General features: G+C 36.0%; 1 protein-coding gene across 1 annotated transcript in view; it reads right to left on the minus strand.

The window, feature by feature from the left end:
- Positions 1–221: 221 nt before the first annotated feature.
- MEGF9 (multiple EGF like domains 9) overlaps positions 222–16680 on the minus strand; it is a 118720-nt gene continuing 102261 nt past the window's right edge. Inside the window, exons 4-6 of the mRNA XM_003785253.3 lie at positions 12270–12413; positions 7194–7463; positions 222–5101 (exon numbers count right to left, since the gene is read on the minus strand). Coding sequence (XP_003785301.1) covers positions 4650–5101; positions 7194–7463; positions 12270–12413 — 866 coding nt within the window. The 3' untranslated portion in view covers positions 222–4649. The remainder of the gene's footprint in view (positions 5102–7193; positions 7464–12269; positions 12414–16680) is intronic.

The following is a 16680-nucleotide window of genomic DNA, read 5'->3' on the forward strand; positions in this document are numbered from 1 at the left end:
TTTCTTCTCATGTTTTTTTTTTCTTTCATGGGGAATCTTTAAGTGGTATTTTTTTCCCAAGAAGCAAACATTTTTCTAAAGAACTTAAACAAAGTACATGCATGGTCAATAATGAAGGATCCAAAGATTTTCATGAAGTGGGCTGAAAACAAATGATCCTTGGCAAGTATTTAAAGCCAGCTAACTCTGACCACATAAAAAAGTAAAAGAACAAACCTACAATAGGTACAAATTATATACATTTATTTTTTTAATAATTTTAAATAACACTCTTGTATAAATTCTTTCATATATTCAAATCATACACAAATTTAGAAATGCATCATGAAGCCTAGTACAGCATATGTATGAGACACATTTTTAAAATTTATGTTAGAATTTTAGTGACATAAATACAAGTTTAATGTTTCAGAAACATTTCCTAATTGCTTGGGCTAAAATTTAATGTATTACAGAGTGCTTGTTCCTAACATTAAAACTTGACTTTAAATCATGTAGCTTACAGACTAACTTAGATCTGAAGCCCTGGGCTCACGCTCGAGGGCTGCTGCTGCAGTTACTGCATGTGCTTAAGTAACAAGCAAGAACGATTTCCAGTTGCCTCTGAAAAAGCATCATTCAACCACTGACATTTTAATGATCCATAACATTGGATCATTCAACCACTGACATTTTAGTTCATTGGATATTACTTGACTTGTTCAGATGAATCAGTGTATTCTTCCTGCTTTTCCCCTTGGCATAGTCTCTGGCTCAGGGTTAAAGAGAAAAACGCATTAACCTTGCTTTACTCCCCCACATACACCAAACTCATTTTAGCTCCACATTCCTTACTATCAGGAAGATCACAGCATACCAAAGGTTCTTTGTGGATGAGGCCAAAATGCTTTCCTGTTCTAACAGGTTGCACTAGATTGTTTTTTTACTTCTCTGAACTTTTTGTAGAGACCTTTCCTTCCTGTGTGGAAATTCAATGCCTATCCACATACCTTAAAATATACCTTAAAAGTATGACGGATGCTCATTATAAGTGGTGCTATGTTCATCAGGTGTCCTATGAAAAATATAGGACCAAGGTGAATTAGCTAACTAATAATAATAACTCAGTTCTACCTGAAGCTGTCAAGAGGAAGTACTGTTGCTTCAGCTGCTTCCAAAATAGCACAAGGACTAAATATTCTGAAGGTACCCAGCTGACCAAAGTCTGAGCTAGTAGGTCAGTGAGCAATTGTTTCATGGTCAATTTTCCTAGGAATATTGGGACTAGAGAATAGGAATATAATTTGAGGCTTCTACAAATCCTATTTACAAAATTTCTCTCTCCTCTCATCCTATGTCTGTTCTGTTCTCCCAACCGAGGTCTCCCTGGGAAGAGTAATGCACTAGGTCCCACAGGACTTTAGTATAAATGAGGTTTAGTTTTTTATTACTGTTTTTTTTTCTCTATAACTGAAGAAATTCCATTAATAAGAGAGCCCTGTGGGATAGAGGGGGGAGGAAAGGGGAGGAGGCAGTAAGGGAGGACAAAGACATACTTAACACTACCCAGGGCATCCAACTATAAGAAATGCATAAGGGCTTAGTAAAATGAATCATATATAAAGTGATAAAAGTATCACTTAATAGCAGTACCTGTCATTATTCAATAAGACTCACAGCAGTCTTATGTTCTTTAATAATAACACATTTCTAATCTTTAGACAAATCAGGCTTTCTAGACCAATGCTGTCCTGCTGGTTGCCATAGTTCATGGTAATGGTGCCTTAGTGGTTCTCAACCTTCCTAATGCCACAATGTATTTTCATTGTTAAAAAGGGGTCGCGACCCACAGGTTGAGAATCGCTGCTTTAGAGGAATGAATATTGCGCAGTGCATTCCATGCTAGTTTTCTAATCTAATTTCAGTGGTAGATCACTTCATGATTGAATTGTATTTTAAAGCAAAATTATTTCCACAAGCAAAAAGCTGGTGACACTAAAGTATATTATTTAAAATAATTATTAAGATTTGTTTTTCCATCAGGAAAAATTAAGAACACGACCCTAGGAGATGTTAACAAGAATTTTAAGGTAAACATTTTTTTGTGATTCAATTTTTGCAACTTTTAGGTTCTATTTTAAGGAATCTTTATATGGCCAGAATTCTATTTGGCTTTGGCTCTCAAGTTCCAACAAATACTTCTTTTTCTATTGGGTTAACTTGTTTAACTAATATATATTTCTCCCTAACCTCATTCCTGACTTTCTTTTTGGTCAGAGGAGTATCTGGGAGAAAGGCAGGTGTACAACTCTGCCCACTTCCTTAGAATTGCGCAGCCACCTGCAGCAACTACTGGGGAAAGCAAGTTTTCCCTTCCTCCTTGAAGAGGTAAGTTCACTTTAACGAAGCACGCAAACTGGTAGTTTTGTTTTCTTATCACTAATACCTGCTTCAAACAGCAATCTTCCTGTATTCTTTCTAATAAGTCCTTCATAGGTGTATGGCCCTGGATTGCACTTGGTACTTAAAAAAAATTAGAAACATCCACAATAGGACTCTTCCTCCCACACTTCTTGTGTCCATGACTAGGACATTTCTGCATTAGTATATACTTGAAAGAACATGTGCTTTAGAGTTAAGAGTCCTGATTCCAACCCTAATAATGACACTGTGACAATAATGACATTGTGTAGCCTTGAACAAGACAACTACCCCCGCTGTGCCTCAGCTTCCTCATCTATAAAATGGCAACAACAATTTCTTCTTTGGGGGTACGGTGAGGAACAAAGGATATACATGTGAAAAAGTGCTTTGCAAACTACAAAAGGTTACGGAAAAATCACATAATTTTAATACAATGTAATGTAACCTCTACTCTGAGAGCAATGGCCAAATGTGCAGAGTACCTCAGGTCCCCGGAAACCGATTACTTGCCCGTATATCCTCAACACATCTCCAAACCCTGAGAACAATCTAGAGATCTCCTATAAAGAGATGACCAGATTCTTGCCTTTTCTCTAGGGAAGTTAGGCAAAGGGGTCAACTTGTATTTCCTAAGTCTACTCTAATATGAAGTCTTTGCTTTTTTCTAACCACTTCACAGTTTGCTGTTCCTCCTAAATAATATCTATATTTGACTTCTGACCACTTTTTCTGGCTTGTTTAGCCCACAATCTGTCAATATAACAATAAGTGAAAGAAAGCAACAGTAGTTGGCCTCTAGGAAGAAAACTGCATCTAAAAGGACTAATTATACACACTTAACTACAGAGCTACCCTCTAACCAGACAAAAAGATGGGAGAATCATAGCAGGGAGATGGCACATACCTTGTGGCAATGAATGATAGGTCATGTTCAAATGCAGATTTTTTTTATGGGCAGGGAGATACAAATATTTCACAGGCATGAAAACTAGAGATTCCAAGTGGTATAATGGCTTTTCTTTTGGAACTAAAATATTTTTCCTCCTTTGGAAGACTATCTTTTACATTCAGGAAAAAAATTTTTTCAATGACGATATGTTTTATGTTAATGTAAATCTACATAGAGTGGATAGTGTCTAACTAGATGAGTATTTTGGAGAATGCTGCCTGTGTCCCAGCTCAACAATTATTAACTTCAAAATCTATTGCTTGAATCTATAGTAAGTCAAAGAGCACGTAACTCTACTTTTAGACTGAGAAAGGAAAGAAAAATTAGAAACATTCAACCTCTTACAAATTTCAACAGTGTCCAAAGAGGGACTAAAAATGACTGATGCTCACCAGAGTCCCAGCTCTAGTCTAGCAATATTGCCAACTATTTTACAGTATTTTAAGCAATCCCCTTATTTTCTTTTTACAATGCCATTAACTACTGTACAAATAAATTCTAGATGATAAAATATGACATGATTTTTTTTTACAAATAGATACAATGTTGGCCAGATATGCTACATTAATTATGTACACCTTATTTCTCCCCAGGCAGGAATATTCCTTATTTTTAGACAATTTATCATTTACACTGAGACCCTGAGGAGGACCATCAGCTTCCTACTTCCCAGAGCTGCTTTCCTCTACCAAGAGAAGCTTATCCTGTGCTTTAATGTCATCACTGATTAAGAATCCAGGGAGGAAAAAAATCAAGTTCCTCTGAACATCTTGGGACTTTTCTACCTCTATTCTAGAAAGAATCAAGATTTGCTTATTGTGATACAGGCCAGACACCAGCTTTTCTTCAATGATGTCTTTTAGTTCAGTAAAATGAATATAATCTCTGATCCTCTTTTAAAAAGATGTGTTTCAGGAATGGAGATGAAGTCTTTCAGCAGTCCCTTCCCCTCCATCATCTTGTTACCACTGGTTTGGTGAACACTTCCCAGGAGTCCATTTGGAGGTCAAAGTAGATTTGGGATGCACTGTGGGGTCCAGCTTTTCCTTACTTCTATGTGGTACAAAAATATACTTTGCTTCAAGTCCTTTACAACAACAAATGCTTCAGATCCTCATGGGAAAACTAAGAGCAATAGACAGGCTAAGCGCATTACAAATTTGTACCCGAGAATTTCAGATGCACTACTTGTCTTTGCTTTCTCAGCAAACTCTACCCAGGCTTTGTCCAGCCCAGGAACGGACACTAGACTAGTAAGCACTGTGGTTTAACAACCCAGGAGAACAGCTCCAGCCCCTTAGGCTTTGTAGTTGTGTATGGGTGTCGTCAGGGTCAGTTGCCCATTGGGAGCCACTTCGTTGCCATCGTCTTCCAACAATCCTGACACATCTGCATTGGGAATGCTGTCATGGTAACTGCTGAAACTGATATTGTCTTCCTTCAGCTCGATGGTCCAAAAGGGGGCATTGAGTTTCCGGTTCTGGTACTCCCGGTACATATACACAGCCCCCACAAATCCCATTAGCAGCACTACCACAATGATGATGACTGTCAAAATTATGATGTTGAACTGGGTCCATGATACATCCGCTAAAGTTGAAGTGCTGTTTTCAGAAGTGCTTACTGAAAAGATAGTCTGCAGGGCTGTGGGGGTAAATGTACTATTTATAATAGGGGTGGGCACAGATGTGGTCAAAGAGGCATTGGAAACCAAAATGGTAGAACCTTCAGGTGTTGGAACAATAACTTCTGAAAATAAAAACAGAGAATGAAATGTAAAAGATAAAATTATCTAGTTTGAGAAACAAGAAAAGAAATACACATGGGAGTGGAGGTTGATGTGAGATGTTCACATGATAGTCTGCTGTAAGGTAATGCAAGCTAAAAATAACTTTTAAGAAACATAGTGATAAGAATCAAAACCTAGAAAGCTAGAGTGCAATATCTGTGGCTGTTATCTAGGATGTATAATATCTATATTAAAATCTTTGAGAAAATTCCAGTGTTGGAGTTTTCTATTCTTCCTAACTTCAGACAGAGTCATAAAAATTCCTGCAATGGCAGTAAATATATCACTACTGAGTTCTAAGTTCTGTGGTTAAAAGTGACAGGGAGAGACAGTAACCATCTGAACTACAATAAGTCCAACATGTCTGACGGCAGGTCATAAAGGTAAAATTCTTTTTTACCTTTAAAAATAGGAATAGGAAAAACTGTATCTCCAGTTATATCAGAAAGTACAATTTAAATGTCCAACATTGATGTCAAACAAGAAAGAAAATAGTCTGCCTTTAATTCCGTGTGCAGTAATTCTCCTCTTGTATAGATTATGGCTATTTTATAATTAAAGTACTATACTTTGTACTTCTAATATACTTTGTACTTCATTCAGCAGAATGACCAAAAGCTTTGAAATAAAATAGAACTGTGTGGCTGTAGGTAAGTCATCTTTTTAAAGCTGAGGTTCCTCATGTGTAAAATGGGGATAATAACAACAACTTTGCAGAGTTCTTGGAAAGGATTGAGGCAATGTACTATATATATAGCATTATCACATTTAATGCTTGGCACATAATAGGTATTTGATAAAATGATTACCATTGTTATGATAATTATTATTACAATTTACATCAGTTTATCCTAAAAAAAATGGCAAAGTTTTATGTATTACTTTTCTTAATGAGAAAAATTAACTTTCAGCTTAGTATTGACAAAATATGCTTCACAAAATGGGAAGGATGTCTGAGAAAGATCTTTCACTAGTGATAGGGTTCAATTTGGGTCTTTTAGACGTAATCACAAGAGCATAAGGATATTAAGAAAATGGCAGGAAAAGGCCTGGTGTGGTGACCTCAGGGAGGCTGAGTCAGGAGGATCACTTGAGCTCAGGAGTTTGAGACCAGCCCGAGCAAGTTGGAGACCCTATCTCTAACGAAATAGAAAAATTAGCCAGGTATCATGGCAGGCACCTGTAGTACCAGCTACTTGGGAGGCTGAGGCAGAAGGATTCCTTGAATCAAGGGGTTTGAGATTGCTGTGAGCTAAGTTGACACCACAGCACTCTAACCTGGGCAACAGGGTAACACTGTCTCAGAAAAGAAAAAAGAGAGAGAGAGAGAAAGAAAGAAAACAGCAGAAAGATGACACTTGCCACAGGCCAATAGTTCATCAGCCTATGAATGTTAGAATATCAAAGAATATTTGTAGAAAAGCCTACTCTAATCATCTGTGACCTAACAAGTCCTCAATTACCCTAACTCATTCTGAATTTATTATATAGTCATTAATTTTCTTCCTAATCTTTACTAAACTTCCCTGTAAGAACATACTTTGTCATATAAATAACTTTTTCTTTTAAAAAGCAAGCGGATTATTATTGCTATTTCCTCCATCATACATGGGGAAACTTAGGCCCAAAGTTAGAATCGAAGCTAGAATAAACTCTAGTTTCTCAGCTGGAACTTCTAACTAGAAACTACTTGAGAAGACCTTTGTTGATCACTGAAAATGATGAGAATAAAGGAATCAAAGAATAAAAGAAATGATAGGATTCTCAAATTATTAACATAAAAATAAAAATAGATGAAGAGAAAATGTGAGAACACTTTATCTCACTGTTGCAATGACTTTGTCTTGGTCCTCAAATTTCTGTAGTTGACTTTGGAGTATCAGAAGAGCAGCAGGAATGGAAGGAAACCTCTTTAGGCAAATATCTATTAAAATCTATTTCCAGAAACTCCTCTGGTGGGATTGGAAGGTTTTACAAAGCTAAAGGTAGCTGTCCTGAAATTTTCACTTCTAGGTTTAGATATTAAATTTACAACTTTAGGTGAAGTTTTACCTTTCTTGATGCAATTTCCCTCGAGGTCTTGAACATAACCTTCCAGGCAGTTTTCACACCAAAACCCAGTGGTGTTATGGATGCAGTTGATGCACTCACCACTCTCGGGCTTGCAAATCTTTGGATTTTGAGTTGTGTTCACATGGCCATGACATTGGCACTTTTTACAGATGCTGTCAAAATTATAATAGCCATTTTCACATATATTGCAGTTCTGGCCTGTGTAACCTTCTTTACACTGGACACATTCAGGTTCCAACTCACCAAATTCTAAAAGAAAGAACACCAAAATAGTTTAGTACAGTCTGAAGCTACAATTAAAAATCTAAAACTACTTGCCCTTAAGAAGATTTATAGGCCCTTCTTACCAACTCCTCTTAATCTTAAGAGAGTAGACTAGATTAAACTCATAATCTATACCTAATTTATTAATTTTCCAGCTTATTGTAGGAATTATGGGGATATCCAGAGAACCTAATCAGAAAGCAAAAGACATATGCTTACAAAAGGAGTCTGAATCATTATACTGGATTGGCACTCTCATACTTTTTAAATTCCTTCCCTCTCAGACATGACAGACTGAATAAAATCTTCCTCCATTCCTCTCCTACTTAAATGTTGATACTCCCCAGACTTCTATCCTTGGTCTCCATGGGCCACCTTATCCACTGACATGGTCAGCAATTCTAAGGTGTGTATCTCTAGTCCCTACCTCTGTCCTAAATTCCAGACTATATACTAACTGCCTGTTTATCTGGATTCACAAACATCTCAGATTTAACATGCACAACACCATCCTGAACATCTTCCCTTCTAAGTCTTGTCCTTTTTCAATGTTTCCTTTATCTCAGGGGATGGTACCAACATCCTCTCACTTGTCTAAACCAAAAAATGGAGAATCGTCTCTTAATCTTCCATCTACATTTATCCCTTTTGTAAGCAGTTATCACTTGTATCACTTTGTATACCACTTATACCCGATAAAAATCTTTCCAATCCACAGATGTCTCTCTCCATTCCTACTACAATGATCTTTATCATTTCTCATCTAGATTACTGTAGCTACTTCCTAATGGATCTTTTACTACAATGCACCCTACATTCACTTTGAATTTCAAAGCAAATCTTCTCTAGAAGAAGCTCTTCAATGCTTCCATAACTCCTTCAGGATTAAGTAAAAACATAACAGAATTTTCATATCCTCCAGAAGCTGACACCTGATGACTACTCTCAGCTTTTCTGTCTTCACTTCATACTCTACAACCCTCTAAGGTTCAGGCACATGAAATGGCTTCAGAACTTTCTCCTCTGTGAAGTATAAACTACTTCCTCTGCATGGGGCATCCTCTTGCCTCTCTACTCTCACTTCACCTTGTAAATTCAATCTGTAGGAATTAACTCAAGTATCACCTCAGAAGCACAGAAGCTCCTTAATTCCCTCCATTTGGTTAGGGTCAGTCTATACCTACCTGTAATATTATGTTATCCTAAATTGTAATTACTTGATTGCTTATCTCTCTCTCACTAAACTATGACCTACTCAACATTTTTCTTTTTTATCTCTACTGTTTGGCATATGTAGGCAATGGGAACTCATGCCTATCTGCTTCTTTTTAAATTTTTCATTTAAAAATTCTGAATTTTAATTCAGAATTCTCAATTATGTTTAACAAACAATTTTTAATAATCAACAAACCATAATTGTATATAACTGCAAATGGATTAGCTTATTTCTTAGAATTTACTAACTATACTAATAGACTCGTCCTGTTATCTGAATACAGATTAATTTTAATAAAGCAGGGCTACTTTATAGTGGTCATGGAACTTGTGGCAATTAATCACATCTCTGATGTTCTTTATGAAAAATGAATCCCTTTGTCTATTTTACTATTGCTTTTTAAAATGGCTTTCCTTGAGATATAATTCAAATTTTATACCATTTAAAGTATAAAATTCAGTGGTTTTTAATACACCTGTATTCCTGGAGTCATGCAATTAATAAACAATTTTAACTTACCAATTACAATCCCCCTTAGTGTGTCCTCAAGTAAGTTATTAAAGTCTGGGCTTTAGTTTTCCCTCTTTCAAATAAGAGGATTAAACCAGAAAGGTTGCTTTAAATAATAAAAGGTGGCAGCCGACTGAATTCATAATCCATGCAAACAATGATATGCAGAAAAAAATACTCAGCAAAAAGGGATACACTCCTTGTTCTCCAGGAACTTACAGCTCACAATGATACTGTACTTTAAAGCATTTTTGTATTTCAACAACTATGGTAACAAAAAATACGAAAAAAAATCCTGGTGAAATAGATTGAAGGATTGAAATTAAAGTTTGTGAAAGTCTTTTATGTCTGTCTTGTTCAGACCAACTTGACCTCAAGACACAGAGCTTCTGCCTCATGTTTCACTCCTTCTTCCTTATACTTTTTTTTTTAGAGACAGAGTCTCATTTTGTCACACTTGGTAGAGTGCCATGGCGTCACAGCAACTTGCAGCTCCTGGGCTCAAGCAATTTTCTTGCTTCAGTCTCCCAAATAACTGGGACTATAGGCACCTGCAGCAACACCTGGCTATTTTTTTGTTGCAGTTTGGCTGGGACTGGGTCGAACCCACCACCCTTGGTATATGGGGCCGGCACCCTATTCACTGAGCCATAGGCGCTGTCCCCTTATACTTTTGTTTCTGCCCTTCCTTGATCAAATCAGCTGTTTTAATATTTCTGTACCTTTGTTCATATTCATCTCCTTATCTGAAATGTCTCCTGTCTACTTGCTAAATGCTGACTCTCATCGCAAGACTCAGCTTCATATCACATTCTCTCTGAAGCCATGGCTGACATATTCCCAGGCCAGGTAGAGTAACTATTCCCACGTGGTGCATCCACTATACACAGACCAACCTCTGTCTACCACTACACACTATTCACAGTCCAACCACTCTCTACCCTGAGTTATAGTTATCTCCCTTTCTACCCATGGAACATGCATTATTAGCATTGCCCATATGCTGGGAATGAGGATGAAATGGTTAAAATTATAGACACAGTCTTTGCTTTTATTAAATTTACAGTCCTTGGAAAAGGCAAACAAGAATAAAGGATTTGCAGCATGTTACTTCTGTTAGGCATCTTTTCCATAAAGAAGGCTTCTAAATTTTAAATTTATCACATGAAAGTGAATTCATTAAGTTATTCAATAATCATTTACAAAGCAATTACCATAAGTCAAGTCCTGTGTCCAAAAGGATAGTTACTCTAGATATGCTAAGGACTAACATAAATTCTTATTTACAATTCCTATAAAATTCTAAAATCTTAAATTCTTTGACACTAACAGTGTATTAATATGCTAATATTAATTAATATGTTAATAAAACATCCACTACAGAATTTGATATTGTAGAAGCAGATTTAGATGTGAATACATAATCTTCATATTCACGACCCTTTATAGTACTCCTCTTAATTAAAAGGTTAGACACAGAGTTACTATGTGGGCTAGCAATTCCACTCCTAGGTATACACCCAAGTGAAAACCCATGTACACACAAACATATGTATACAAATGTTCACAGCAGCATTATTCATAATAGTTAAAAAGTGGAAACAACTCAAATGCCCATCAGTGGATGAACAGACGAATAAAATGTGGTGTATCCTAGGGGCAGGTTGGAGTGTCCGACCTACTAGGCTGCGTGAAGATTCTGGGAGGACTTTTTTTGTTTCTCCATAATGTTGAATATCACAAAAAAGTATGCACGGACTTTTTTTTTTTTTTTTTGCTAATCAGCTTACTGTGTTGCACAAGACAACTTATTTTTTCAGTGTGAGGCAGAAAAGAAATAATAATGTTCATACAATAAAATATTATTTGGCAAAATCAAGGAATGAAGCATATTGATATGTATCATGACATGGAAGAACTTGAAAATATTATGTTAAATGAAAGAAGCCAGACACAAAAGGCTATAGAGTATCTCTATATATGAAATGTTCAGAACAGGCAAATCCATAGAGAACAAAAGGAGACTAGTGGTTGCGTAAGGCTTCAGGAAAAGAGAATGACTGCTAATGTTTACAGGATTATTTTTTAGTTTTTGGTAGTAGTGGGGTGATGAAAATGTTCTAAATTTGATTGTGATGATGGGTGATGATGGCTGTACAACATTGTGACTGTAAAACACTAAATTTTACATTTTATTTTGTTGTTTATTTATTTATTTATTTTTACTGAGATCAGGATCTTACTCTGTTGCTTAAGCTAGAATGTAGTGGCATCTTCATAGCTCACTGCAACATCAAAGTCCTGGGCTCAAGCAATCCACCTGCCTCAGCCTCCCAAGTAGTATAGACCCAAGTGGGACTGTAGGTGTGTGCCACCATACACAGCTTGTTTTTCTACTTTTTATAGAGACAGGGTCTGGTCTCGAACTTCTGACCTCAAGCAATCCTCCTGCCTTGGCTTTCCAAAGTGCTAGGATTACAGGCATTACTCACTGTTTCCAGCTTGAATTTTATATTTTAAATAAATTATATGGAATGTGAATTATATCTTATAAAGCCATATTTTAAAAGGCAAGGAGGGAGAGAAGAATCTAAACCAGACGTCCTCAGCTAAGGTGCTTCTAAAATAGTACAGAAACTATGTGAAATAATAAATTCTTATTGTTTTAAGCTACTAAACTTTAGGATAGTAGATTATACAGCAATAGATCACTAATATATCAGGAATACATGAAAGTTAACTATATTTGCAAGATTACCATATAGAAACAGTTTGCCAATATCAGGAACAACTAATTAGTAAAATATCTTGAAATAAGTGAGTAAAAGTTGCTCAGTCTAGAAGTCCCTGTATTAACTCCTTATGTTGCTTTTTAGACATTTGAAGTCTCATTCACGTACTTGGATTAGGTTGTAGAGACCTAGAAAGGAAAGCTTTTGCTGCTTTTATAACTTCTTTTGCACTTATGGAATCTAGAACTTTATTCATCAATGTAACTTATACCTATTGATAACTGATTCACTGACTTTTTCCCTTTAAAATGAAGAGTCAGAGAAAGGTCTTACTTATGGTACAATTGCCTGTAGAGGTCACTGCTGAACAAGGGCAGCGCAGACATTCTTTAGTGGCATCAGGACTTTGATAAAATCCTTCTTTACATTCTTCACAGTGATTTCCTTTGCTATTTTCCTGGCAATTTAAACAAGCACCTAAAAGAAGCAAATTATTTTAAAAAGTTAAAAGAACATGAAAAGCAACAGTAGTTTTGAAAAGGACAATGACTATCAAAATTCATTCCTCCAACAAAAGGATAGTAAGAAGAGATAACAATGGGGATGGGATAGAGTTCTTTACTACTCTGTAAACGCTGTAGAGAAAAGCTGAGTACAGGATTAACATTGCAATAAGACTTTGTTGTTTGATTTGACAACATACCAAAGGCCAACTATGTGCAAAGAAAAAATTAAAAACAATAAAAATACCTATTAATAGAAGAACAGATTAAACTGTGGCATTTTCATAAGTGAACTACACCCATTATGCATAAACATACATAAATCTTAAAAACAACACTGGTTGAAAAAGCAAAGGAGAATATGTATTTTATAAAATAAATACTAAGTAAATGGAGACATAATACACTATGTACTAATGATAGATACATATATGGTAAAAATTAAAATGTGAACTGAAGAGTATAGGGGAACTTTATGCTCTGCTTATCCATGGAGGGAAGAAGAAAAACAATACTTGGGAAGAAAACAAAGGGAACTCTAACTTTATATGAAATCTTCTGTTTCTATTTCTGTTGAATTTTCTATCCAAATACATAACTATATATACATACGCATAACTAGGAATCAAAATTCCAAAATGTTAATCTTTGTTAATTCTGGGTGTGAGTACATAGGCATTTGTTATATTCTTCTTCATAGGTTTTTATGTTTACAAATTCAAAGTAAAAATAAAAACAGTAAGGGAAATGAAAAGGAAGGAAGCAAGCACAGTTATGTGTTTTGTAATAATACCCCCTGAAGTCTGTTACTAAGGATGTTCTACAGACACTGCAGTAGCATAACATTTGAAATCAGGTAGTGAGGAAGGACAGTATCATTTATATTCCTTCTTTATGGGGCCATGAAGATTGAAAGGGACACTCAGAACTACTATTACATAAATAAGCAAATAAACTACACAGAAATCTAGGAGAATGATGAAATTTTACAAGATATGCTGGATACAGTTCAATGCTAAAACTGTTCATAAACAGTCTTATTTGATTTCCTTACTAGTAGAAATATTTACAAAAAAGGGAGAGAAAATAAGGCTATGAAATAAAACGGTCTTATAACTGGAGCAAGACTTGGAAAACTAGAAGAGTTTGAAAATGTTATTAATGTACACAAATCTCAATTCCTTTTTTTTTTTAGAGACAGAGTCTCACTTTGTAGTCCTCAGTAGAGTGCCGTGGGGTCACAGCTCACAGCAACCGCCAGCTCTTGGGCTTAGGTGATTCTCTTGCCTCAGCCTCCTGAGTAGCTGGGACCACAGGTGCCCACCAGAACACCCAGCTATCTTTTTTTATGTTGTTGCAGTTTGGCTGGGGATGGGTTCAAACCTGAGACTCTCCATATATGGGGCTGGGCCCTACTCACTGAGCCACAGGAGCCGCCCACAAATCTCGTTTCTTAAATTATTACAGCAGAATTCTCCAAAACGTCATGAACTTATTGGGAAAGACATGTGTAAAAGTTTATTATATAAATACTTGCTTTGAATTAAATCAAACATGCATGTAAATACCATCACTTTACATCACATCATTTTCTAAAGGCTAATAGCATTAGTGATGCTTTTCACATACATAACAAAGTAGTATGTATTCACACAGTGATAGATACTTTAGGTACTGGTTTCTCTCCAGATCTTATATTTTAATCCCTCTTTAGCTATGTACCTTTGTGACAATAAAAAGAGTTGAAATATATATCCTAGGAAACAATGGATTTTAGCTCTAAAAACAATTTTATACATCAAATTGTTCTGCAGGTTGGAAAAGTTAAAATTTACATTATGTGTAAAGTGTGTCTACCTGCTCTCCTCTGATTAAAAATGTTCATTGGAGGGTGGCACCTATGGCTCAAAAGGGTAGGGCACTGGGCCCATATGCTGGAGGTGGCAGGTTCAAACCCAGCCCTGGCCAAAAAAAAAAAGAAAAAAAGTTCAATGGAAAGAATTTTTAAGAGAAAAAGTTCTGATAAAAATACCTCAAAAAGCTACCAGTTCCATAACAAAATTTTGATGTTTGGGGTAAGAGGCATTCTAATAATAATTCTTTTGTGTGTGACTGATAAGACTAACTCGAGTTAGATGCTCCATGAAAAGCAAAAGAATGTGAACAAAAGAATAAAAAGAAAGTACGTCATCTTAACATCCAACTTACAACCATTCTCGGGAGCGCACAGGGGTAGTTCTAACAGTGACTAATCCAGCACCACCAGGGCAGGCCTTGCATGCATTTGTTGCTCTCCTTTTCCACAATGCAATGTATACATACCTTAATACTTTGCTCCTACAATGCTACTAGGCCTACCTGATTATTATCTGGGGCCTTTTTACCATTCTAGATAAGTCTCCAAGCCTTTTACTATCCCAGTATAATTTCACTCTCTTAAACTACCCACGATTAAATATAAATTTTTTCTAGAAGAGTTTTTTATTTCTATTTATGCCATAGCCTGAAATGAGAGATGTCAACGAGTGAAAAATAACCCTATAGAGTGAAAATGCTATCTCAAAAGTAAAAGTGAAAGCAAGTGTAAGAATGAAACTCATCGGTTCTTAAATACTCATTCCTCCGCACATTACTTTAAGATAGTAGACACCTGGGAGAAGGAAGAGCAGAGGGAGGGAAAGAGGAAGGGGGATAGGGTCTCTGTGTGTGACACACCTTTTGGGGGCAAGACACAATTAATTATAAGAGGGACTTTACCTAACAAATGCAATCAGTGTAACCTGGTTTCTTGTACCCCCAATGAATCCCCAACAATAAAAAAAAAAAGAGATAGTAGACACCTGAAGCACAGGTATATAGAGAGAAAGTTAATAAATTAAAGACAGGCCAGATATAAATATAACTGGAAAGTTAATAATTGTTGTGAGGGACAATAGTCCTGTCAGTGCCTTTTTTCTCTCCTTCTAATTTTCAAATTGTCTCTAGTATGTATGCATCGCTTTTATTTTTATTAATATGTTGTTTTTCTCTGATCGTAAAATAACACATTGTAAAATATGTCACAAGCACATCATAAAATACTTCAAGAACTGAAGCAATTTTAAAACACTTAAAGTAGAAACTTGAAGTGACTGACTTTTATAATGAAAATAAAGGCTAGGCTTGGCGCCTGTGGCTCAAGCAGCTAAGGCGCCAGCCACATACACCTAAGGTGGCGGGTTCGAATCCCCAGCCCGGGCCCGCCGAACAACAATGATGGCTGCAACCAAAAAAAAAAAAAAAAAAATAAAGGCTATTCCCTTTAAAATCCATACACAGTAGGAACTAATCATGAGGTTTTGTTTTCCTAATAGCTTACAACTCCTCTCAGGAGCAACATAGTATAAAAAAGTGGTATGAGATTTAATGCCAAATTTGTGTTCCTTCCCAGCAAAATCTCTCACCTGCTATGGACCTTAAGCAAATAGCTTCTCTGAATTTCACTTTTCTTTTCTTTTTTTTTTTCCTGAGCCTAATTAGACAGAGAATAAATCTGACATTTATTTTCTTCAGTTTACTTTATTACCTTGCCACAACTGAATACAAAAGAAGAAAATGTACCCCCAAATGGCCAACTGGTTTCTCCTAATTCTCAGAAAGATACGAAGTGAAGTATTTTAAGTCAAGTATTAAGAATGAACATAAGAACACAAAATATAACTAAAGAATACTAACTGGAGTTAGATGCTGCATGAAAAGCAAAAGAATGTGAACAAAAGAATAAAAAGAAAGTACGTCATCTTAACATCCAACTTACAACCATTCTGGGGAGCGCACAGGGGTAGTTCTAACAGTGACTAATCCAGCACCACCAGGGCAGGCCTTGCATGCATTTGATGTGGCTAAATCATACCAAACTAAACGTGTTCCCTGGCCATCTGCCCTACTGAGAAGGCCATGTGCCAGTCATCACTGTTCATTAGAGGGAAAGAGCCTACATGACAATGTTCTGCCCTCAGGGAAAAATGTTTTAAACACTTGATTTTAGATCTGAGCACTTTTAAGGTATGAGATAATTTTCATTTTTCTGATTTGCAAAATGGGATAATAATTCTTTGGCTAAGGGTTTCATAAAAATAAACTATTTAAAAGGGTGAAAGGCTATTCCATAGGATGTATTTTCTCTTTATGCCCTAATTTCTTCATTCATAAATTTAAAAAGCGAACCTAGAAGAAATCTAAGTTTTCTTTAAATGTAAAAT

Source organism: Otolemur garnettii, unplaced genomic scaffold (genome assembly GCF_000181295.1).
Source record: "Otolemur garnettii isolate 467f Iridium unplaced genomic scaffold, OtoGar3 scaffold00014, whole genome shotgun sequence".
NCBI classification, from domain to species: Eukaryota; Metazoa; Chordata; class Mammalia; order Primates; family Galagidae; genus Otolemur; species Otolemur garnettii.